Source organism: Rhincodon typus, chromosome 27 (assembly GCF_021869965.1).
Source record: "Rhincodon typus isolate 14 chromosome 27, sRhiTyp1.1, whole genome shotgun sequence".
In the NCBI taxonomy this organism is placed as follows: Eukaryota; Metazoa; Chordata; class Chondrichthyes; order Orectolobiformes; family Rhincodontidae; genus Rhincodon; species Rhincodon typus.
Window position 1 is genome coordinate 25,515,598 of NC_063358.1, and position 24,837 is coordinate 25,540,434.

The 24,837-nt window shown below is 38.3% G+C and overlaps 1 protein-coding gene across 1 annotated transcript in view; it reads left to right on the forward strand.

Annotated features, from left to right (window-relative positions):
* Window positions 1-24,837, forward strand: part of macf1a (microtubule actin crosslinking factor 1a) — a 192,530-nt gene that overhangs the window by 142,160 nt on the left and 25,533 nt on the right. The window contains exons 49-59 of the mRNA XM_048612952.1: window positions 5,406-5,525; window positions 7,150-7,319; window positions 7,666-7,825; window positions 8,025-8,219; window positions 9,401-9,529; window positions 10,318-10,461; window positions 13,112-13,300; window positions 17,857-17,953; window positions 18,436-18,605; window positions 23,820-23,982; window positions 24,386-24,540. Coding sequence (XP_048468909.1) covers window positions 5,406-5,525; window positions 7,150-7,319; window positions 7,666-7,825; window positions 8,025-8,219; window positions 9,401-9,529; window positions 10,318-10,461; window positions 13,112-13,300; window positions 17,857-17,953; window positions 18,436-18,605; window positions 23,820-23,982; window positions 24,386-24,540 — 1,692 coding nt within the window. The remainder of the gene's footprint in view (window positions 1-5,405; window positions 5,526-7,149; window positions 7,320-7,665; window positions 7,826-8,024; window positions 8,220-9,400; window positions 9,530-10,317; window positions 10,462-13,111; window positions 13,301-17,856; window positions 17,954-18,435; window positions 18,606-23,819; window positions 23,983-24,385; window positions 24,541-24,837) is intronic.

Here is a 24,837-nt window from a genome sequence, read left to right on the forward strand (position 1 = left end):
TTCTTTGAGGAAGTAACAAGCAGGGTAGACCAAGGAAAGCCAATGGATGTTATCTAACTGGACTTCAAGAAGGCCTTTGACAAGGTGCCACACAGAAGGCTGCTGAGTAAGATAAGGGCCCATGGTGTTAGAGGCAAGGTGCTAGCATGGATAGAAGATTGTCTGTCTGTCTGTCTGTCTGTCTGTCTGTCTGAAAGCAGAGATTGGGGATAAAAGGGTCTTTCTCAGGAAGGCAGCTGGTGACAAGTGGTGTTCCGCAAGGGTCCGTGTTGGGGCCACAACTTTTCACTATATATTAATGATCTAGATGAAGGAACTGTGGGCATTCTGGCTAAGTTTGCAGATGATACAAAGATAGGTGGAGGGGCAGGTAGTATTGAGGAGGTGGGGAGGCTGCAGAAAGATTTGGACAGGTTAGGAGAGTGGGCAAAGGAGTGACAGATGGAGTACAACGTGGGAAAGTATGAGGTCATGCACTTTGGTAAGAAGAATAAAAGCACAGGCTATTTTCTAAGTGGGGAGAAAATTCAGAAGTCTGAAGTGCAAAGAGACTTGGGAGTTCTAGTCCAGGATTCTCTCAAGGTAAACTTGCAGGTTGAGTCAGTAGTCAGGAAGGCAAATGCAATGTTGGTATTTATTTTGAGAGGACTCTAATATAAAAACAGGGATGTACTTTTGAGGCTTTATAAGGCTCTGGTCAAGCCACATTTGGAGTATTGCGTACAGTTTTGGGCCCCATATCTCAGGAAGGATGTACTGGCCCTGGAGCGGGTTCAGAGGAAGTTCACGAGAATAGTCCCAGGAGTGGAAAGCTTAACATATGAGCAACATTTGAGGACTCTGGGACTATACTCATTGGAGTTTAGAAGGATGAGGGGGGATCTAATTGAAACTTACAGAATACTGAATGGCCTGGACAGAGTGGATGTTGGGAAGGTGACTCCATTGGTAGGAGAGTCTAGGACCCGAGGACATAGCCTTAAAGGTAAGGCCTTTTAGAACGGAGATAAGGAGAAACTTCTTCAGCCAGAGAGTGATGAATCTGTGGAATTCACTGCCACAGAAGGCTATGGAGGCCAGGTCATTGAGTACATTTAACTCTAAGATAGATAGGTTCTTGATTATCAAGGGGATCAAGGGTTATGGGGAGAATGGGGTTGAGGAACTTATCAGCCATGATTGAATGGTGGAGCAGACTCGATGGGCCAAATGGTCTAACTTCTGCTCCTATGTTTTATGGTCTTATGGTCTCTCGACTCCTCCACGTTCAAATTTATACCTAAATTGAAATTGAATCAGTGCAGAGATCTCCCGAGGATTGTAGGTTAAATGTCAATATAGAGGTGGGTAGGAATAAGGACATGGAGGGATTGAAGAACAAGAGTAAAAAATTTTAAAGTTGAGGTGTTATTAGACTGGGAGCAAGAATAGCTTAATGAGAATGGTATGTGACAACCAGTATTGAATAAACAAGGATTTCCTCCACTTGAACATTTGTCATACCAAAGCCATTGCCTTGGTTGTTGCCACAAACTGTATTTCCTTCCCTGGCAACTATCTGAGGTGAACCAGACTGGTCATAAGCTCAGTGCCCTGTTTGATTGCAAGGTGTGCCTGCAACCACACATCTATAATGTCACTAAGCTCGCCTGTTTCTCTCCTTAGCTCACTTGCTGCCGAACACCTAATTCGTGCATTGTCACTTTGAGACTTCACTAACCCAATGCATTTTTGACAGCCTGTCACACTAATTTTCATAAGCTTGATGTTTTCCAAAATACTGTTGCCCTTTCCTTACTAGCATTGTATCATTTCAAGGCAGATGATGGAATTTGATTTCAAACAAGGTCTGGAATAAAGTGTCTCATCATGACCATCAAACCATTGTTGATTGTAGGAAAAAGCCGTCTTGTTTACTAATATCCTTTTTAGAGAGGGAAATTACTGTACTTACCTGGTCTGGTCTACACATGACTTCAGGTTCACAGCAATGTGATTCCATCTTCACCGTTCACTGGAGCATGGGTGATGAGCGCTGTCCTCGCCAGTGGGACCTATATCCCATGAATGTCTTTGTCTTTTTTTTAAAATGTCCTGCTTACCCATCACCAGTTCTCATTGATCTATGCTGACTCCCAATTGAGAAATGGCTCATTTTTAAAATTCTTATTACTGTTCTTAAATCTCACCATGTCCTTGTCTGTCCCCATTTCTATAATTTCCTCCAGCATCACAACTCTCTTGAGATCTCTGCAGTCATCCAATTCTAGTTCCTTGGGCATCCTGATTTCAGTTATTCCTCAGTTGGAGGCCATCCTTCAGCTACCTAAGTGCTTAAACCTGACCTTTTCTCTTTTTGGATGCTCCTTAGAACCTACGGCATTAACCAATCCTTTGATAGCTAATTTAATGTTACCTTATGTGGCTCAGATTCAGATTTTGCTCTGTAACACTCCTGGGATATCCTATTAACTTTTGAAGGCGCTACAAAGTATAAGTTGTTTTTGGTGTTAAGAAGTTTACAAACCAAGGGAGTAGTGTAATTTGTTTAAGTATTTAATGCTTAGCTGATTATTAACATGATCCATAGTTTACATTGTGTCTTCTCCAAAATGCACTTGGCTCCTGGGACAATTAAATTGTCTGGCTGATCACTTTAAGTTTTCAACTCGTGCACTAAGTAATGGCACTATGTCAGGTGCCGAAAGTATCTTGACTATTATAACAGCCACCAATTTTTTTTTTGTTTGAAAAAATTTAAAAGCTTTAATTTTGCACACAATTCCTTTTCCTGTTCTAATTCTCCGTTTCTCACATTTAACTCCTATTTAGGGTTTTAATCTTCTGTTTATTTTTAAACTGTTTAAGTTTCTATTTTCTTATGTTTTCTCATTATCCTTATTGGAAAGAAGCTCTGAAGTCCCTGTTTAGGAATTGCACTGCCCTAAAGTTTAGCCAATTTTAGCCTCAGTTTCACTTGTCATTTCACTGCATGATTCAAGTTGAATTATTACATCAAATACCAGCTATTAGAAATTTGAAATTCAGATATTCCAAAGGCAGAAAGGAACTACTTCATCTGTATGGCTATAGGGAGTGAAAATAACAAAATAATCAAAGCTTTCTCGTTCAAATAATTCTACTTGGAATGTTTTAAAGATTCCACAAGTGCAACTTAATCCACTGATGTAGTAAATTTCTTTGGCATCCTTTTTGCTTAGATCTCAGTACCTGCAATGGAGATGACTTTTTTTTTTTCCTTCACTTTGCTTAAAATAAGGATTTATTTTCCATGTTTGTTCCCTTTGTGTTGCAACAGTATTTCAAGCCATGATCAAAAAACAATTATGCTAACCTAGGAATCCAGCAAAAACATGAATGCTTTTGACAAAATAAGGCTTGACACAGCCCCCAGAGCCTACATCCCAAGAGTAGCTCTAACTACAACTAAAAATAAATACTTGTATGGAATTGTAACTGAAGTTGTGGATGTCTCAAACATTCCATGATTTTATAGTGGGAGGAAAAATAACATTTATGTTATAGCCAGAAGGGAAAATCAAAGCAAGTAATTGGTGCAGTTTGAAAGCAGCCTGTTTGCAAGAGAACTATGCTTTTCTGGAAACAGTTGAATATTTTCAGTGCTGAGTTCTTCTTAATTTACATCTTGTTTATTTTGTGTTTGAAAAATTACATCTTGATTGGTAAACCGCCCACATTAACTCCCCAGGCCAGTATATCATGGTTTTCTACCTGCATCTTCAGGTACAGTTCAAAGACTGTATCCCATGTAGCTTCCCAGCCTTTCACAAAGGCACACGCTTGTTCTCAAACCCTCCCAGTTCGTAAGAAAGGCTTCTTTCTTTCTCTCCAGACAATCTTCTCAACTGCACTCAAAGTATGCATTTTCTCACCCATTTCCCCTGTTATGTACCTTGAGGAAAGAAATTTAAGTTACAACACAAAGGGTGCAATTATGGAAAATAAGCTCGTAACCAAAGTGAAGAAATGAAATGGTCATCCCCACTGATTTCCAGCTACTGCATACAATTAGGCACAAACACCTAGTCTTTAAAAAAATGTATCTAGCACAACTTGTATTGAGAATCACTTCGTAGCAGAACTTCAATGGATTTTTCTCAATGAATGCTAGTTGTTGTCATGAAATATTGACAGTTGGTAGATATGACCAAAATGTCTTTAAAAATACCCAAGTCCTAATTCTGACCTATTCAAGGTCCTGAACACACAACTCAAGCTGGCTCAGTGCAGTACTGAGAGCGTGCCATCATTCAGATCCACTTGGGTGAATGCCAAAGGTCCCAAAGTACTTCTGATGAAGAGCAGGAGAGTTCTGGTCAATGAGGTTGTTGACTTGCTCGCCGAGCTGGCTTGTTCTCGTTCTCGGTGAGCAAGTCAACCTCATCTAGAACCCGAGCTACAGATCTTTGCCAAAACTTTGCGTTCTGGTCAATGTTTATCCAAAAGTTGACATCATAATAAAACAGACTATTATTGTGTTGCTTTTTGTGAGTTTGCTGTGCACAAATTGGCTGCTACTTTTCCTACTTTATACTTCAAAAGTACTTAATTGGCTGCAAAACCGTCAGGTACACCTGATGGTCATGAAAAGCTTTATATAAGTGCACCTCTTTGTCTTTTAAAGTAATGATATTAACAAGGCAAAAACTCCATATGACTCAATAACAAGATGCTGCTGTTAAATGATTCCGATATAAATTAATTTACAACCTGTACTATTACAAGATATAAGCCTTGCCCAGATAATCTTCCTGTATCGGGAAGGAATATTTCAATCTGAAGAAGCCTCCAACAGTCCTGTCAGTAATCACATCAGGCAGTATATTAGAAATATCTTTTCAATACTTGGATTGTAGAAAAATTTCCCACCTTTCCTAGGTTATCTTGGCTTACACTAGTGAAGATTCTGCTCTCAATTAAATCATGATTTCTAGTTTATATTCCTTTGATTAAACACAGATTTTTGAAACTTTCTTGGCACTAATACTTTAATGAATATTAATGTCCTTTTCAAATCCTGATGTGCACTAACCATGAACAGTAATGAATCACTTTAAAAGTTTTTATTTCTTTATTTAGTTTGAGCTGTGCCTGGAAGTGAAATAATTAAAGAGCATCCAAAGCGTGAGCATTGATGGATATTTTCCTCCAGTTAATTTTCTGCCTTTTTTTGGTTTGAATAGAACCTTTAGCTTTTGAAGTTTTTAACTTACACCGGTTCCCTTCTATTTCTCAACTTTCAGATGGTACAAATAGTTTGATGCGAGACCAATGGGTTCTACTGCAGTCGTCTGACTGAAATGTATGTTTTGTTTCTGATCCAAATGAATTTAATTCTAAGTATTGTATTTTTCTATCTTCAGTTCTTTGAAGCCTGGAAGAAGTTAATTGACTGGCTAGAGGAGGCAGAAAACAACTTGGACTGTGATCTTGAAATTTCCAATGATCCAGATAAAATAAAACTGCAACTGTCAAAGCACAAGGTAAGAAATCTGATGCTGAATTCGATATAACTGATTCTGATTTTTTAAAGTTCAAAACACAACTTTCATTTTTTTTTTCCTCAAAAAGTTCCCTTTTTCTATCCTCAATTGAGCATGTTGACTTTCTTAATAACCATCTGAGGAGTTCTGATGCCTGTTGTAACACCTTCCATGCTGTACTGTTTGATGTCATCTAATTTAGCTGGATTTGGGGCCAGCTTGATCTCTCGTTGTTTGGTGTTACATCGCCCAGTGCAGGCAGTCGAATACAGCCAGTAAGAAAGACCTTGATGCCTAGACATTCAAACAATAACTGGGTTAGCCAAAATGGGAAAATACTTCTTTAAAAGAACACAATTCGGAAGTCTGTGGATATTAATATTCTGCCTCCATGGTTGTTAGGTTTAGGTATCTAAATTGCATTTCTCCTTTCAGTTGCAAAATCATCTGAAGAATTTTCTAATAACTAAGTCATCAGAACCACCAAGCTGTGAACTGGCAACAATATTTATTTTCTTATTTTGCAATTTGACTTGAGTTTGCTAGGGTTTGGAATGTTGGGAATTTTATCCAATGCTTAGAGAACTTAGTGTTAGCAAATATCACTAGAAAAAATGTATGTCAATTTTCAATTCCTCTTGCAAATGGGAGCAGAATGACCCAAATTAAAAATAAACTATCAGTTTTCTCTAATTTACAATTTTAAGCAAAATAATAGCTGATCAGAAAGTGGTCTGGTCTTCAACCGTTCATTGAGAATTTGAAAAGTTACAGTATCTTAACCTGCTTGAGTATGTTGCATCTCTTAGTGCATTGTTAACTGTGTTGAGCTTGTATCTGAAATTTTCTTCTTATGATCTGAGTTTTTACATATTTCCTCAGGTGGATCAGCAACTAAATATTTGACATTTTTAAATTTTGTTGCAAAGTCAGATTTTCATTTGAATGCGAGGTTCATTCCAAAATTATGACCATTTTGATCGTCTTAATGCACACAAAAGGTTAAATTTATCAGAGATAGTAGGAACTGCAGATGCTGGAGAATCCGAGACAACCAGCTGCAGAGCTGGATGAACACAGCAGGCCAAGCAGCAGCATAGGAGCAGAAAGGCTGACGTTTCGGGCCTAGACCCTTCATCAGAGCCTTTCTGCTCCTATGATGCTGCTTGGCCTGCTTTGTTCATCCAGCTCTGCACCTTGTTAAATTTATCAAATTGCAGCTGCAACTATAACTAAATCTACATAGTATTTCTGAATGACAAAAGCAATTTTTATTTCTAAAACATGATTAAAGCCCTTTTCAAGTGACCAGTGTAAATGTTTCCCTCACGTGCAGCTTTCAAATTAATATTTGTCCAAGAAGTTAGCATCTACAAATATAATCTTGCAAATTTGGTTCCAAGAGTTAGAACCAAATCTAGAGTATCACAAGTAAACGGAGTTGAAAAGTCCCCGTGGCAATTAAATAAGCATTTTAGGCAACAAGTCAAAAATGTGGATACTTAATGATCAAACCTGTGATTGCCAAATTGAGATCTGATGTGCTGCTCCGAGACGTACAATCTGTGCTCTTGTTTTTTGAATATTTTACTTTTTTTTTTTTTTTTTTTGAAAATTGAACTAGGAATTCCAAAAAACTCTGGGTGGGAAACAACCAGTGTATGACACCACAATCCGCATGGGCCGCTCCATGAAAGATAAAGCTTCACTTACAGATGACTGTCAGAAACTGGATAACCTGCTGGGCGAAGTGCGAGATAAGTGGGACACTGTCTGTGGCAAATCTGTTGAGAGGTGAGGGTAATAAATACATTTTTAGCAAATTGTCTGAGATTAAATGAAACTTTCTAGCCAGTGAAATGAAATAAACTTCTATATGCATAATGAATTCCATTTCCAATTAAGTTAAACATTAATTGACATCTTTCTGCAAGCTTAATCTGGATAGACACATGATATTGCATCAGATATTGAATCTATTTTCACTTCATCTCCTGCATTTTAAAAAATTGATTGTATTGCTGATAAGCTATATCCATTTAATTTTGTCGACACTGTTGTTTCATATCTGTAATCTTAACACTAAAAAGATTTAGTTTTACTAAATATTAAAGATTGTTGATGCTTTGGCCCTGTTTAGGCAGCACAAGTTGGAGGAGGCACTTCTGTTTTCAGGACAGTTTACTGATGCACTCCAGGCTCTAGTTGATTGGCTATACAAGGTTGAGCCACAATTGGCTGAGGATCAGCCTGTCCATGGAGACCTAGATCTCGTGATGAATTTGATGGATGCTCACAAGGTAAAATATTACTGTTAAGAGTGTTACATTCATAATTATGCGGTTTCATTGAAGTATTAGCAACCAACTGAATTAACTATACAGCTATATATTTCCATTAAATTTTGCAGCTTTTATTTTGTGCAGACAGCTTACTAAAACCTTAGATTTCTTAAACGCTTTTTTTATTAAGCACTCAAAAGATTCCTTTCATGTGTAGGTTTTCCAAAAAGAACTCGGTAAGCGCACCAGTAGTGTACAGGTCCTAAAACGGTCAGCTCGTGAATTGATTGAGAATAGTCGTGATGATACAACTTGGGTGAAAGTTCAGCTGCAGGAACTGAGCATACGCTGGGACACGGTCTGCAAACTGTCTGTTTCTAAACAGACACGACTTGAGCAAGCACTCAAGCAGGTGAGAGCACATTATGGTATTTAATTGACCATCTCAATTTTGCAGTGATTTAGTTTATTATCATTATTGTAGATTATGATATGACTGCTGCATAAAATCAATAGTAGGAATGCCACTTTCTGTAATGCATATTAACTTGATTTTGTCTGCAAGTCACCACCAAACTGGCCTATAATGCATTATCAAAAATTTTGCATTAGCCCCATCTTCTGTTGCAGGAACATAGATGAGGCCATTCAATCCCTTGAGCTTGTTCCAAAATGGCTAATCTGTAACTTGCCTCCCTTTTGCCTGCCTGTGCTCCATACCCTTTGATACCCATGCCTAACAAAAAAGTATCAAGTTTAATCTGGAAACTTGCAATCAACTAAACATCTATAGCCTTTTGGTGAAGAGTTCAGGTTTCATGACCCTTTGTATGAAAAATGCTTCCTGAATTAAATCATGAACAACCTAGCTCTAATTTTGAAGATTGCAATGCTTGTTCTGGATTTCCACACCTCTATCTGACTAATTGAATCTCTCATAATCTTAAAAAGATCAACACTCCGCTTTCTAAGCTGAAGGGAATACAAACCAAGTTTGTGCATCCTGTATTCCTAATTTTGACCCTTTTAAGCCCAAAATCATTTAGTGAATCTGCAGTCCTGAGGTGCAATGCCAAAACTGAGTGTTAGATGAGTTCTGACCAAGACATTATACAACTGAAGTCTACCTTTCTCCCCTTTGTAATTCTAGTCCCGTTCAAGATGGAGGCAAGATTTACTGAACAATTTTAATTATCTGCCATCACTAACTTTTAGTGAAGATTATACTCGTGAATGCTTCTGCTTATCCATATCCCAGTCTCTCTCCAAGAAGACGATAACTTCTATTCATAAGTTTGGATTTTCTCTGAATTTGAGTGGGAAGGTGGCAAATATGGCAAGAAATCTATATCAAAATCAATTACTTTTCTGTAGCAGTGTGCAGAGCCAATCATCCACAATAATCCTTTTTCTTAATATTGCAAAGTAATGTGAAAGGTCTACTTAATTGAAAATTATAATTAATTTTTTTTTTAATCTGTGCCTGGATTTTATTCAAAGATGAATGTAGCTGCTGTGAAATTCTAATGTTCTCATTTAAATGTCTGAGAACAACTGATTTGTGTTGACCATCATTGGTGAATTCTGATATAGGCAGAGGAATTCCGAAATGCTGTGCATGCTCTCTTGGAGTGGCTTTCTGAGGCAGAGCAGTCACTTAGATTCCGAGGGGTTCTTCCGGACGATGTGGAGTCTTTGCAGTCATTGATCGATTTACACAAGGTCAGTTGTCCACTTGAATGGTGAAGTAGAATTCTCTGTATGAAAATGTTCAGTATATTGATGGAAGTGGGCTGAAGTTTAGTGCATAGTTTCCAATTCTAAATGAATATTTTTCTCCAAGTTTGGCTTTTAAAATGGAAGGATGAAATTTTAATTCCTATTTGCAGAGATAAAATCAAGTCCAAATTAGCCTAATTGTTCATTTTAAATTATTACTTTTGAAATGCGCAGTATTAAAAGCTGCATATTATTTTCTCAATATTTGAGAGGTTAACTGAAAATCCTAGAATTTATTTTAAAAAAATTAAGCAAGCGCCTGGAATGTTCTTGTAAATTAAAGTTTAGAAGCCTGACTTTAGATATCTTTTGGAGAAACCGCTTTGCACAACTGGTGAGAGACAAATATTTACTTAAATGTACAGTGTGCTATTAATTCTTAATGATTTCTATAGGATCATGGTAAATATGCTGCATTTAAAGGCTGATTTACTTGGGAAAGCAAAGGTCTGATGGCATATTTTGAAAGCTGTTTATCTTTTATATTTTTGTGTTTTAAAAAAAAATGTATATAAAATATATACAATGCCATTTATTAGTAGGACACCTCCTGTGCGCACAAATATTTCGCAATATTTTGACACATTGTGTTTAAAGGATAAGATGGTTCGTTTGACACAAGTTATGTCACCGTAATATGGTTTGCCAGATATTTTTTCTTGAATGTGTGTCCTTCTGTCAAGGAAGCTAGAATTGTGCTGCTGTTAACTTGTAGGCTTTGTATATTTTAGGAATTCATGAAGAAGGTGGAGGAGAAGCGTGTGGATGTAAATAAAGCTGCTGGAATGGGAGAAGCCATTCTTGCAGTGTGTCACCCAGACTGTGTGACCACTGTCAAACACTGGATCACAATTATCCGAGCCCGCTTCGAAGAAGTAAGAAAGAAAAATAACGACGTAGATGAGCGTGAATTGTTGAAAAATAGAATGATTACATAAAATGGGATTAAGACACTTAATTTTAAACTGTTCTAATAGTTACAATGCTTAAATCTATTTGTTTAAACTCTAGCCTGTTTTGTTTTTATCTGTCATTACTACCTGATAACTTCTATTAGTTTTGAACGACCTAACTTGGTAAAACAGGAAATTGGATTAATGTTGGATTAATCTAAAGGAAATCATTTGGAATTCTAATGTAAACTGGGAAAGAAGGTCAGGCAGAGTTGCACAAACAGATGTATCTAAGTACAAGATTATCCAAGTACAAGTATCTACTGAGCAGTTCTTCCATCAGACCAGTTGTTATAGCCATTTGGAATTCAAGGCCTAGAATAGGAAATTAATAGCCTGCAACCCCAATAGAACAAAGCACAGAAGCTGACCCATACCTCCAGAGGTGGACCATGCTAAATTTTCCAATGGAAATCCCTTTCCCTTTAATTTTGATAGGCTAAATCCAAATGAGAATAGTCATTAGAACATAACAAGATATTCATTAAATCAAAGGTAATGTTTGTTAATATGAAACAAGCACTGCTGAAAAAGGCCCGTTTTGCTGAAGCTCTCATCTCTCAGAAGTTACCAAGTAAAAGGAATACATTTATACTGTATGGGATTAGAATGCTGCTTAGTTGGCAAATGGACTGTTATCATGGGTGTTGTCATTGTCAGTAATCATTAACAGGAGCATTTTCAGTTAACTGCCGTGTGCTGTTTAAATCTTAAACCACGTAGATGGTCTCTAGTCAAGACTGCTGTGAGAAACTGCATTGCTTTCACCTATTTTGTTGAATTAAATAGGCACTGTATGTGTATATTTCTTTCTTTCTGCAAAGAAGAGATCCCTGCAAATTGATTTATAAAGCTTTGAGTACATGGGCTGCAAGCCCAACTGACAATCCTTACGTACTCTGTAATTTAGAAAATGTTGTCGGACTACGTCTAATATTGGACACTTTAAGAGTTTTGCTAACCAGGCTGCTTGGGTACAGTCAGTACGTTGTTTGTTATGAACAGCTAAAGGAATATTCTGTTGATACAATCCATCAGTCTCAAGGGCTGGTGCTAAAACCCATACTACATGACTCATTTGTATGATAGGCAGAGCACCTTTTCAATTTGACATCTGTCGTGAAGTTGGTTAGAGTATTTAATGTTTGTAAAATGAAAAGGGGGGAAGAGCGTGTGGTCTCTTTTAAAAGATGATTTTTTTAGGCTTGGAGATTTTTTTTAAAATGTCTGCAGGCAACAGCAGATGCATTGAGTTCTTGAAATTAAAACATTGTATCAAAAGGCTATACTGTAAGCAGGCAAAGCAGCATTTTTACCAAGACAACAGGTTTTTGAATTTAGCCAATTAATTTAAACCAGGCCATAGATACCGAAACCCAGTTAAATTTAAATCTGATGGTTTTGACAACCTAGAACCAATCCTATTGTAAGAAATTAATAGGTCATCAAGGGAACAACAGAAGAGGGCATTTGAAAATCAGGTGAGAGCAAACTGCCATCTGAAGAGAAACTCTCTGGCTCTTGCAGAAATCTCCTAAGCTCTCAGAGTAAGCGCCATCTAAATAAAGATACAATGTCACTCTTAGCTAATATTCCTGACACAAAATTGACTGGTTTATAAGCCATGGCAATGCCTCTTCCAGTCTGAATAGTCTTGCCAACCTGTCAGCACTTCATTTGTGTTGAATAAATTATGTTTTTCATTTGGTCATTGTTCAAATTGTCCTGTCAAGTGCAAGATGAAAAACATCGACAAAATATGTCTTCTCTTCAGCAATACTTAAGTTCTGTGCTGCCAAATTACTTCAATGTGATGTTTTTATTCCATGATGTTGATGAAGTTAAAAGCAGATTGCATTGTGAGGAGAACAAAAGGTTTCATTTATACAAGTTTTGAATTACTTCAACTATAAATTAAATTATTAACTACACAGAACCATAATCATGATACCAACCAATGTATGATTCAGTTGTGCAACCAGAAATAAAACTTCAGGATCAATTTATGGTTGGTGGACTTGAGTGGGATGTGATCAAATAAAAGCAAAATGCTGCTGGAAATCTGAATAAAATTAGAAAATGCTTGCGAAACACAGTCTTGGCAGCATCTGTAAAGAGAGAAACAGAATTAATGCTTTGAGTCCAAAGACGACAACTTGGGATGTGATCAGCTCAGTTTGCAATTTCAGTTCATTCCTATGATTCTTGTTCTGTCAAGCAAAGAAGTAGACTCAGAATGATGGATGACTGCAGAGCCTGCAGTGCATTAACAACATCACATTGGAGGAGGAGATTTGAATTCCACCTCATAGTCAGATTTGATAGCAAGACAGTGAAACATTGTCCAGCATTTAAAATTTTCGTGCAGCTTCATGGGGCCCCATTTATGTTTTAAATGATATAATACTTGGCAAAGGTATTGTCTAGAAATTTCAAGTATTCAATATCCTAAAAGGGATCATTATCAAACAGTTGGCCTTTTCTCAATCAAGGTTTTCACCTAAGGACTTTATATTCTGCATTGAGCTATGAAAGAATATCATTAGTTTTCTTTTTGTGATTTTACCTCTAGGTATTGACATGGGCAAAACAGCACCAGCAACGATTAACAACTGCACTGTCAGAGTTGGTCACCAACGCTGAATTATTGGATGAGTTGCTGGCCTGGTTACAGTGGGCTGAAACCACACTAATACAGAGAGATCAAGATTCCATGCCAAAAGACATTGATCAGGTTAAGGCACTCATCACAGAGCATCAGGTATGTCAAAAACCTATACTTCGGGCATGCAACAAACGTTTTGACAAAGCTTTTCTTAACTCTGATTGTAAAACAGTTTTATTGACTGATAGATTTTCAACTCGGCAATCGTATTTTTTTTTTTTCAAAAATTTGAACTTTGTTTTTTCAATGATTCACAATTCATTTGATTGTATTTGATGGCCTAGACAGTGTGTGCATGCACATGAACCAAGTGTGTTTATCACTGACTTCAAAGAAAGCCACTTCAACAGATTTAGCAATATCTCTGGTAAAAATTTCCCCATGTCACACATCACTTTACACGTGGTGAAAAAGTAAAGGTGATGTCTTGTTGTGCAAGAGCAATTGTCATTCAGCAGGTAAGCAGCTAATAAGACCATCAGACATAGGAGCAGAATTAGGCCATTTGGCCCCTCAAGTCTGCTCTGACATTCAATCGTGGCTGATATGCTGTCAACCCCATTCTCCTGCTTCTCCCTGTAACCCTTGGCCCTCTTGCCAATCGAGAACCTATCTATTTCTGTCTTGAACACGCTTAATGACTTAGTCTCCTGTATGGCAATGAGTTCTACAGATTCACCACTCTCTAGCTGAAGAAATTCCTCCTCCTCTCTGTTCTAAAGGGTTTCCCCTTTAATCTGCGGCGGTGCCCTTGGATCCTAGTCCCTTCTACTAGTAGAGATGTCATCTCCAGGTCCACTCTATTCAGGCCTCTCAGTATTCTGTAAGTTTCAGTCAGATTCTGCCCTCCCGTCCCCTCACCAAATCCTTCTAAACACTATCGAGTACAGACGCAGTCTTCAACAGCTCCTCATACTACATCATTGTAAACCTCCTCTGGATCCTATCCAATGCCTGCACATCCTTCCTTAGATACAGGGACCAAAATTGCTCGCAATATTCCGAATGCAGTCTGACTAGAGCCTTATTCAGCCTTTGCAGTACATCTCTGCTCTTGTATTCTAACCCTCTTGAAATGAATGCTAACGTTGCATTTGTCTTTCTAACTGCCAACTAAACCTTAAGAGAATCCTGAACTAGGACTTGCAAGTCCCTTTTCATAGTATTTCATAGAATCCCTACAGTGTGGAAACAGGCCCTTCAGCCCAACAAGTCCACACTGACCCTTGCAGCATCCCACCCAGACCCATTCCCCCATAACCCATCTAATCTACACATCACTGAACACTACGAGCAATTTAGCATGACCACTTCACCTAGCCTGTACATCTTTGGACTGCGGGAGGAAATCCACGCAGACACGGGGAGAATGTGCAAGCTCCACATACAGTCGCCCGAGGGTGGGATCGAACCAGAGTCCCTGGCGCTGTGAGAGGGCAGTGCTAACCGCTGAGCCACCGTGCTGCCTGCCCTTTTGTGTTTCAGGTTTCTGAAGTCTTTTCTGTTTAGAAAATAGTCTGCACCTCTCTTCCTACCAAAGTGCATAATCTCTCAATTTCCCACATTGCATTCTGGCTGCCATTTCTTCACCCATTCTTCTAGCCCGTCCAAGTCTTTCTGTAGCCTCTCTGCTTCTTCAGTACTCCCTGTCCTCCACCCATTTTTGTGTCATCTGCAAACTTAGCAACAATGTAGTCAGTTCCTTTGTCTAGATCATTCGTGTATAACGTGAGTAGTTGTGGTCCCAACACAGACCCCTGCAGAACTCCACTGGTCACCAGCTGCCACCCCTTTATCCCTACTGTCTGCCTTCTGCTCAGCAGCTAATCCTCTAACCCATGGGCTCTTATGTTATTTAGCAGCCTCCTGTACAGACCGTGTCAAAGATCTCCTGGAAACACAAACAAATCAAGTCCACTGGCTCTTCTTTGTCTAACTTGCACATTACCTCCTGAAAGAATTCTAATCGGATATATCAAGCATAACTTACCCTTGACAATGTCATGTGACGCAGTCCTACTTTACCATGCACTTCCAAGTACTTTGCTATCTCATCCTTAATAATGGACTGTAAAACCTTAACGATCAAGGTCACAAAAGGCATACAGTTGCCTGCCTTCTGCCTTCCTCCCTCTTAAATAGGGGTGTTACATTAAGCTATTTTCCAGACATCTGGGATGCTCCTTGACTCCAGTGATCCCTGGAAGATCACCACCAAAGCCACTGCAATCTCTTCAGCTATCTCCTTCAGAACCCGAGTGTAAACCATCTAGTCTGGGTGAATTATCCACCTTCAGACCTTTCAGCTTCCCCAGCATCTTTTCCTTAGTGATTACCACTACATTCACCCTAACTTCAAGTTCTGGTAAGCTGCTCGTGTCTTCCACTTTGAAAACTGATGCAAAGAACCTATTCAGTTCTGCTGCCATTTCTTTATTCCCCAATACTACTACTCCAGCCTTATTTTCCAGCAGTCCAATGTCCACTCTTGCATCTCTCTTACCTTTTTTAGATATCTAACAAAAGAACTTGCAGTCTTCTTTAGTATTACTAGTTAGCTTATTTTATTTCATCATCTCTCCTCAGTTGTTTTTTTTTTAGTTATCCTCTGCTGGCTTTTAAAGACCTCCTGATCCTCTGGCCTCCCACTGATTTTCACCACCTTTTGTATGCTTTTTCTTTTTGCTTTTATGCCATCCCTGACTTCCCTTGTCAGCCATGGCTGCCTCATCTTCCTCTTAGTATGTTTTTTCATCCTTGGGATGAATTTCTGCTGTGCCTCCTGAATTATCCCCAGGAACTCCTATCATTGCTGCGCCATCCTCTTTCCTCCTAGGCTCCCTTTCACTCCACTCTGGCCGGCTCCTCTGTCCTATCTTTGTAGTTACCTTTACTCAGTTATAATACTTGCATCTGATTCGAGCTTCTCTCTCTCAAACTGCAGGGTGAGTTCTAACATATTATGGACACTGCCCCCTTGGGGTTCCTTCGCCTTCAGCTCCCTAATCAAGTCTGCCTCATTACACATCATCAAATCCAGAATTGCCTGTCCCTTGTGGGCTGTACCACAAGCAGCCAAAAAACTCAGACATTCCACAAATACCTTTTTCTTGATCCACGACCAACCTGATTTTCCCAGTCCACCTGCATATTGAAGCCTCTCATGATAATTGTAATGGTGTCTTTCTTACATGCCTTTTCTATCTCCTGATTTATTTTCTTTCCGACATCCTGTGCTGTGGTGGGAGCTCTGGACACAACTCCCACCAGTCTTTTTCCCCTTTGCCATTCCTCAATTCTACCCACATAGATTCTGCACCTCCTGACTCAAATTATATCTTTTCTTGCTATAGATTTAAATTTCTTACTAACAAGGCAACCCCACCTGGTGTGCCCATCCACCTGTCTTTTCAATAGAATGTATATCGTTGGATATTTAATGCCCTTCCCTGATCCCTTGCAGCCATGTCTCTGTGATAGCCACAACAACTTACCTGCCAGTTTCAATGTGCACTACGTACTCACTTACCCTTTTTCGTATAGTTTGTGCATTTAAGTACCCTGATAAAATTGAAGAATTTAGAAATGGCTAACCAGGAAGATAAAAGTGCTTAAAATTTTGCACTTTTAATTTCAATTTTCAGATAATAAAATAAATGTTTGACTGTAAAAAGGTAGAACCTAAAATAAGGATACTGCATTTGTTAAAAGGGTGTTGTGCAAATGTGAGTCTTTAATTATTGTGGGGAATTTTGACGTTCCACAAATATTACATATGTTTACAGGGCCAGCAATGATTTTTAGTAGTAATTATGGAGTTAATGTGCCATTAAAATACATCACACCTTCAGCAAGGCGTATCTTTTTCGAGGGTTTTCAACAGTGAGACCAGCTGAATTAGAGTGCAAGTTATTGTCAAGTTGCAATTGCAAGGGAGATAGGAGTATATGGGGACTTCTATACCACATCCAGTGAATGCATCGACAGCAACTTCTGGATTTCCACCTTATTCTGCACATTCGAGAACTCTCAAAGTTGTTGTCAGTTTCAGTAGAATAAAAATGGTGAATGAAGACAAGTTTACCCTCATTACAGCCGCAAATTGACTAGACCCTATTTAACTAAAGTAATTCCTGAGAAGAATTAGATAATTTATTCTACTGAAATCCCAAAATTACCTATTTAAAAATTTGTTCTTGTAAAGTGGCTAATACTGACAAACGAACACTTCTTGTACATCTGTACTAGCTTCTGAGGCTTTGAGAGAGTTAACAACATAGAGTTGGACTGTAGTCCAGCCTAGGGTAGACTCAGGAGCATGTTGCATGTCTTCTTTTCCTGGAAGACAATAGGAACCTGCTTTAGCTTTAGTACAAACTGGCAACATTTATAGTCGCATTCTGGTACCAGTCTATAAATGTATCACCTCTGTTCATAATTTTCTAAAGAGCCATGATAGTTTTTAAACTCATGACTTCATCAAGTTCCACAACACACAATCACATCCCTGATTTATCAGATTCCGATTTTTCAATTATACCTACTGTTGATAATTTCATTAAATGTACAGTCTAAATGAAATAAAATCATCAACTGTCTCTCACTTATTATTAACTATCCACTTTCCTGTTCAATTATCTTACTACTTTTAGTCTTTCATGGAAGAAATGACGCGCAAACAACCAGATGTGGATAAAGTAACAAAAACATACAAGCGGAAAGCAGTAGAACCATCCCACATGCGAGGAAGTAAGCCCCTTTCATTCAACAAAGGAGTATTAGAGTACAGATCAAACATACAGGAAAAGGTTCCCAAAAACTGTAATTATGAATTTGGTCACAAATTACAAAATGAATAGGTGCAATTTTGATGAATAATTACTGAGTGCTTGCTGTATGGTCTCTTATCTAAAGTATGATCAGGAATTAGACAATGATCTTTGAATAGCTTTACCATTTTCACTTTAAGAATAAGTCTTTGCAGTATGTCTTTTTGTTTTTTTTTAATTGAAGTGTTTCAGTGAAATGTGCTTGCTCTTAAGGAATCTAATTTTTTCCTAAAAACATCAGCTAACTTGTTTTTTAATTGAAAATAGTACCTTTTGAAGCAACACAATCTCTAGTCTATTACTAGTTAATAGCATTAAAACCATTTAGATTTTACAAACAATCTGACTGTTAGATTGTTATACTAATCACCATTTTATTGTTTTCGTTTTTGTGTCTTATAGGAAAACCTCTCAGTCAGATGACTAGTCCACCTGCACCCACTGCTACCCCATCACAGACTGAAACAAAGAACCCCCAGATAAATCTGCTTTCTGGCAGATGGCAGCAAGTCTGGTTACTGGCACTGGAGAGACAGCGCAAGCTCCATGACTGTCTGGACAGGCTGGAGGAAGTAAGGGCTATAAGTTAGAAAAGCATGTTCCTTTGTAGTGTCTGGCTTATGAATTGTAAGACTTACAATATTGGGGCAATTCAGCCCCTCATGCCTGCATTAGCTCTTTGAAAGAGTTATCCAGTTTGTGCTCCTCCCGCAACCTATGCCCAATATTGCTGAACATTTTTTCCATTTCAAATGTATAGGGGAAAAATGATAAAAAGGTAAAATGGCTCTTGAATGCATGTAGTATTTAGAACAAAATAAATGAATTAATGACACAAATATAGGTTAATGAGTCTGATTTTAACAATGTCTTTGCAATGGCTATAAGGAGATCAAAGCTGGGAATTGAATATTCGGGGGTCTGTGTCTTTTGAAAGGACAGTGTGGTGGGGGGGATAGCATTGTTAGTATGGGATGGAATAAAATACAATAGTAAGAAATTATCTTGGATCAGAAAATGTAAAATCCATATTGGTGGAGGTAAGAAATGAAAAGAGAAAGAAGACTATGGTAGAAATAGTATCTGAAGTCCCTAACAGTGGCTGAATGGTGGGACTGAGAATAAATTGAGATAATGAGGGCATGTAGAAAGAGACATTACATTAATTATGGGTGACTTTGATCTTCATGCAGATTGGTTAGTCAGATTGGCAGAGGTACCCATAAGGAAGAATTCATAGTATATTTGGGACAGTTTTCCAGAATAATATGTTGTGGATCCAATCAAGGATCAGGCTGTTTTGAATCTGGTAATGTGTAATGAGGCAGGTTTAATAAATGATGTCAGAACAAAAGATCTCTAGGAAACAGTGACCACAACATAGTAAAATTTAATGTAAAACTTTGAGAGAGAGGAAGGAATTGGAAACAACTGTGCTAAGTATAAATAAGGGTAATTTTAAAAAAAGAAAAAGGGCAGAGTTGGCTGGAGTGGACTACGAAAGGAGTTTAGCAGCAAAGATCGTTGAGGAGCTATAGCAGGCATTTAAGAAAATAGTTCATAGTTCACAGCAAAGATCTATCACAGTGAAAAAGCAGGGTTCTAGGAAGGGGATAAATCGACCATAGTTAACCACGGAGGCTAAGGGTAGTATCAAATTGTATGTTGTCTTTTATTTCAGTGTGGCAAAGACAGAGGTTTGGGAACTTTTTAAAACCGACAAAAGACAACCAAAAGAAGGGAGAAGATAAATCTTGAGGATAAACTTGCATGTAATATGAAGATGGACAAAAATTTCTTTAAAAATATAAAAAGGAAGAGAGAGACCAAAGTGAACATTGGGCCCCTTAAAGACCGATGTTGGGGAAGTAAAGACAGAACCAGGAAATGGCAGAGGAGTTGAATAAATACTTTGCTTCAGTCTTAACAGTAGAATACACTAATAGCATTCCAAAATTACTAAATAATCAAGGGCCAAAAGGAGGAAAGGAAATAAATACAATAAAAAATAGAGGCTCATGATGTACGGTAACGTATTGGTATGGATAGAAAATTGAACACCTAATAGGGAACAGAGTAAACCTAATTTAAGAACAGGAGTAGGCTGTCACAGTCCATTGAACTTGCTCCACTATTTGATACCATCATGGGTGATCAAACATCTCAATGCCTTTTACCCACACTATCCCCATAAATTCTTTACACCATTGATGATCAAAAATGTCTCAACTTCTACTTTTAATTTTTTTTTATTCACTCATGGATTGTGGGTGTCACTGGCTGGCCAGCATTTACTGCCTGCCCCTAATTGCCCTTGAGAAGGTGGTGGTGAGCTGCCTCCTTGAACAGCTGTAATCCATGTGCTGTAAGTAGACCTACAACGCCCTTAGGAAGGGAATTCCAGGATTTTGATCCAGTGACAGTGAAAGAACAGTGATATATTTCCAAGTCAGGATGGTGAGTGATTTAGAGGGAAGCTTGCAGATGGTGGCATTCCCATGTATCTGCTGCCTTTGTCCTTCTGGATGGAAGTGGTCATGGATTTGGAAGGTACTGCCTGAGGATCATTGGCAAATTGCTGCTGTGAATCCTGCAGGTAACACACACTGCTGCTACAGTGGTGCTGGAGGGAGTGAATGGTTGTACTTAAAGACTGAGCTTTCCCAAGCCTCTGGAATAGAAAATTCCAAAGATTTGCCATGTTCTGAATAAAAACCTATCTCCTGGGATGGCAGGACTGAGAAATGAGGAGAGACTGGATTGGTTAGGACTATATTCACTAGAGTTTTGAAGATTGAGGAAAAATTTCATAGAAACCTATAAAATTCTAACAGGCCTAAACAGGTAACCCTGGGAAAGATGTTCCCAATAACTAGGAAGCCCAGAACTAAACGTGCAGGGATAGTCAATTTAGAACTGAAATGAGAAATGTCTTCACTCAACGAATGATGACCCAGTGGAATTCTCTGCCTCAGAAAGCGGTTGAGGTCAAAAAATTGAATGTTTCCATGATAGGAGTTGCATATAGTTCAAAGGGCTAAAGGAATCAAAGGGTATCAGGAGACAGCAGGAACAGGGCACTGAGTTGAATGATCAGGCCATGATCGTATTGAATGGCAGAGCACAATGGCCTACTCCTTTTTTTTTATGTTTCTATGTTTTATCATCTGTCAAAATGGCATCCCCCGTTTATTTTAAATTGTATCCCCTGATTCAAGCCAAATTTGGGAAACATCTCACCTACAGCTACTGTGTATATCCTTTTTAGATATGTTTTAGGTTTCAATGAGGTAATGTCTCATTCCATAGAATCCCTACAGTATGGAAACAGGCCATTCGGCCAAATGAGATCCACAGATCCTCTGAAGGGCATCCCGTACAGACCTATCTCCCTACCCTATGCATTTCCCATGGCTAATGCATCTAACCTACACATCTCTGAACACTGTGGGTAATTTAGCATGGCCAATCCACCTAACTTGTACAGATTTGGATTCTGGGAGGAAACTAGAGCACCCGGCTGAAACCCAGGCTGACGTGGGGATACTGTGCAAACTCCTCACAGACAGTTGCCCAAGGGTGAAATCTCCCCTGGCACTATCAGGTAGCAGTGCTAGCACTGAGCCACTGTGCCACCCAGGCTCTCAAACTCTGCAGAATACAGGCCCAGTTTACCCAACCTGTCTTAAGAGGACAGTACCACCATCCCAGAAGCAAAACTGATGAACTTTCATTTGACGACTCCTTCGGCAATAATATATTTTCTGAGATAAAGAGACCAAAACTGCGTGCACTACTCCAGATGAAGCCTATCCAAGATCCTATACCATTGAGGCAAGACTTCGCTACTCTTGTATTCAAATTCTCTTTCACGCAAAGCTAACATTGTATGAGACTTGTTAATGGCTTACTGCATTGTATGTTAGACTTCAGTGACTTACTAACAAGGAAACCCAAGTCCCTTTGTACATCTATCTATATGTTCCAATCTCTTAACCAGTTAAGAAATACACTGCACATCTGGTCTAAATATTATTACCAATGCTTCAGCTATCTCCATGAGGACCACCTTCAGTACTCTGGGACATAAACTCTCAGGTCCTGATGACTTATCAACTTGCAGTTTCACTAAAATATTCAGTACAGTTTTCTTACTAATAACGATTTCCTTCAACCTGTCATTGTCCCTAGTCATTTGGATCTCTAAGACTGGGAAATTTCTTCTATCTTCCTCAATGCAAATACACAAAGTAACCTCTAAAATAAAACACAACTGTGGGTGCAGGGTATCTGAAACAAAAAAAAACAAAGTGCTAGAAAAACTGAGCAGGTCTGTCAACATCTGGAAAGAGAAACACAGTTAACATTCAAGGCCAGCGAGCCTGAAGGGTCACGAGGTAATCATTTAGTTTCTTTGCCATTTCTCCATTCCCTCTTATACAGTCTTCTGACTCTGCTTTTATTGGACCCACGTTTGTCTTAGCCAAACATTTCTTTTTTTTTAGTTAGCTGTAAAGCTTTTATTCTCTTTTTTTTTTTGTTGAGCTCTTTGCTAGATTACATTTGTACTCCAGTCTTTCTTCTGTTATCTGTTTCTTGGTCTTCCTTTGTAGTATTCTAACCGCTTCCCAATCCTTTGATTTATTACCATTTCTGGCCACCTTATTAGGCATTTTCTTTTAACTTTTTATACAATCCTTACCTTCCTTTGTCAGCCATAATTAACTGACAAGATCTTGAGTCGTGGAATCTTGAAGGAACGTTATAGGTTCTGTAAGCCGTTGTTCTTTAAAGACTATCTTTGCCTATGTACATCACGCCTTTTAATTTGTTTTCCCAATCCAGCTCAGCCAGTTTGTGTCTCATGCTTTCATAATTTCCCATATTCAACATTAACACCCACGTTTGAACTAACTCACTTTTAAGCTTTATGTAAAATTCTGTCATAGTGTGATTGCTCATCCCTGAAGGTTCTTTTGTAACAAGACTATTAATTTGCCCTTTCTTATTTAAAATACTAGATCTATTTTAAAATAAGGGGTGACTAATTTAAGACAGACTTGAGGCAGTTTCTCTCTAAGAATTAAAAGTGTAAGGCAAGCTTCCTTTAAAAGGCAGTGGAAGCAATGTCTTTGTTTTTTGATCGGGGTGGATGGACGCTTCATAGGCAAGTGGGTGAAAGATTATGACTGATAGTGGTAATGTGGAGCTGAGGTTATGATCAGATGAACTGTGATCCTAGTAAATAATGAAGCAAACTCAGAGCCATATGGGCTATTCCTGTTCCCAACTCCTGTGTTTGTACATTCACCTCTTTGTTTGTTTGCCAAGTATTGTTACTCTGAGTACCTGCCCAGTGGCAACATTTCCTATTTAATTACTCTAACAATCTTCATAATATTGACCACCTGGATTAAATCTCCCTTCAACCTTCTCTGCTTCAATGAAAACAATCCTAGCTTTTCTCATTTCTCCACTTAACTGAAGTCCTTTAATCCTGGTCATGTCCTGGTAAATCACTTATTTCTCTAAGACCTTACGATCTTTCCTGATGCCTGGGGCCCAGAATTGAGTTAAGTAGTCTAGCTGAGGTCTAGATAGTTATTCATATGAATTTAAAAAAACTTACTTGCTTTTGTATTTAAAGAAGCAAAAGTTCTGTATGTTTTTGGAAAGTTTTTATTGAAACCTTTTATTTACAAAATATCTTTTTTAATAACACTGCAATGAAGACAGCCTGAATTATTGTTTTAAATTTTCTAGTGAAATATTTCTTTACTTTTCAGTTGAAAGAGTTTGCCAACTTTGACTTCGATGTTTGGCGGAAGAAATATATGCGATGGATGAACCATAAGAAATCTCGCGTGATGGACTTTTTCCGGAGGATTGATAAGGATCAAGATGGAAAGATCACAAGACAAGAGTTCATTGATGGAATCCTGTCCTCAAGTAATTGGAATGGTTTTACAAGATTATTATTTAAATGGTGACATGTTCTTCTGAAGTAAAACATACTATTTAGCCCAATAAAGGGGAAAATATTATAATTGGTCTACAAGACATGAACTAATTTCAAAAAGGCATTTTTTTCACAAATAAGCCCACCCATGTCAGGATATTGTTGAGCAATTTTGGTTTTGCTGCCTGCTTTGATTTAGAGAATTATGATGCAACTTCATTTGGAATTGACCACATTAGAATTTGAAATTATTTGGTTTTAGTGGTTATAAGTTAGCATGAAGGCTAAGCAATTGTAGGATGAGAAAGAAGATATAAGGCAAAAAAATCTTGAAAGCTGGTGAAAATCATTTGTAAAATTAGCCTACTTTATGTTCCATTTTCCACTTTTCAGAGTTCCCCACCAGTAAACTGGAAATGACTGCTGTTGCTGACATCTTTGACCGGGATGGAGATGGTTACATTGATTATTATGAATTTGTGGCTGCACTTCACCCAAATAAAGATGCCTACCGACCTGTGACTGATGCTGACAAAATTGAGGATGAGGTATGTACCCTTTTGCTTCTATGTTGTCGATGTACAATTCCTATATTTAGGGTTAAGGACTAAAAGCAAGCAAATCTTTAAAACTAGGGAAAAAGCATTATTTATTAAATAATAGGATTTTTTTTTCTGCAGTACATAGTGAATTAGGAAGTGCAGTAGTTATGTGCATAAGATAGAAAAACATCAATTAATCTGTCTGTCCCATCCAAACATGTTACTCCATCTCACATCATCAATAATGCCCTCCCCTCTGCTTCAGTAAATCCAAAAGGCAGTGAACTGACCTCCAGGATGTCT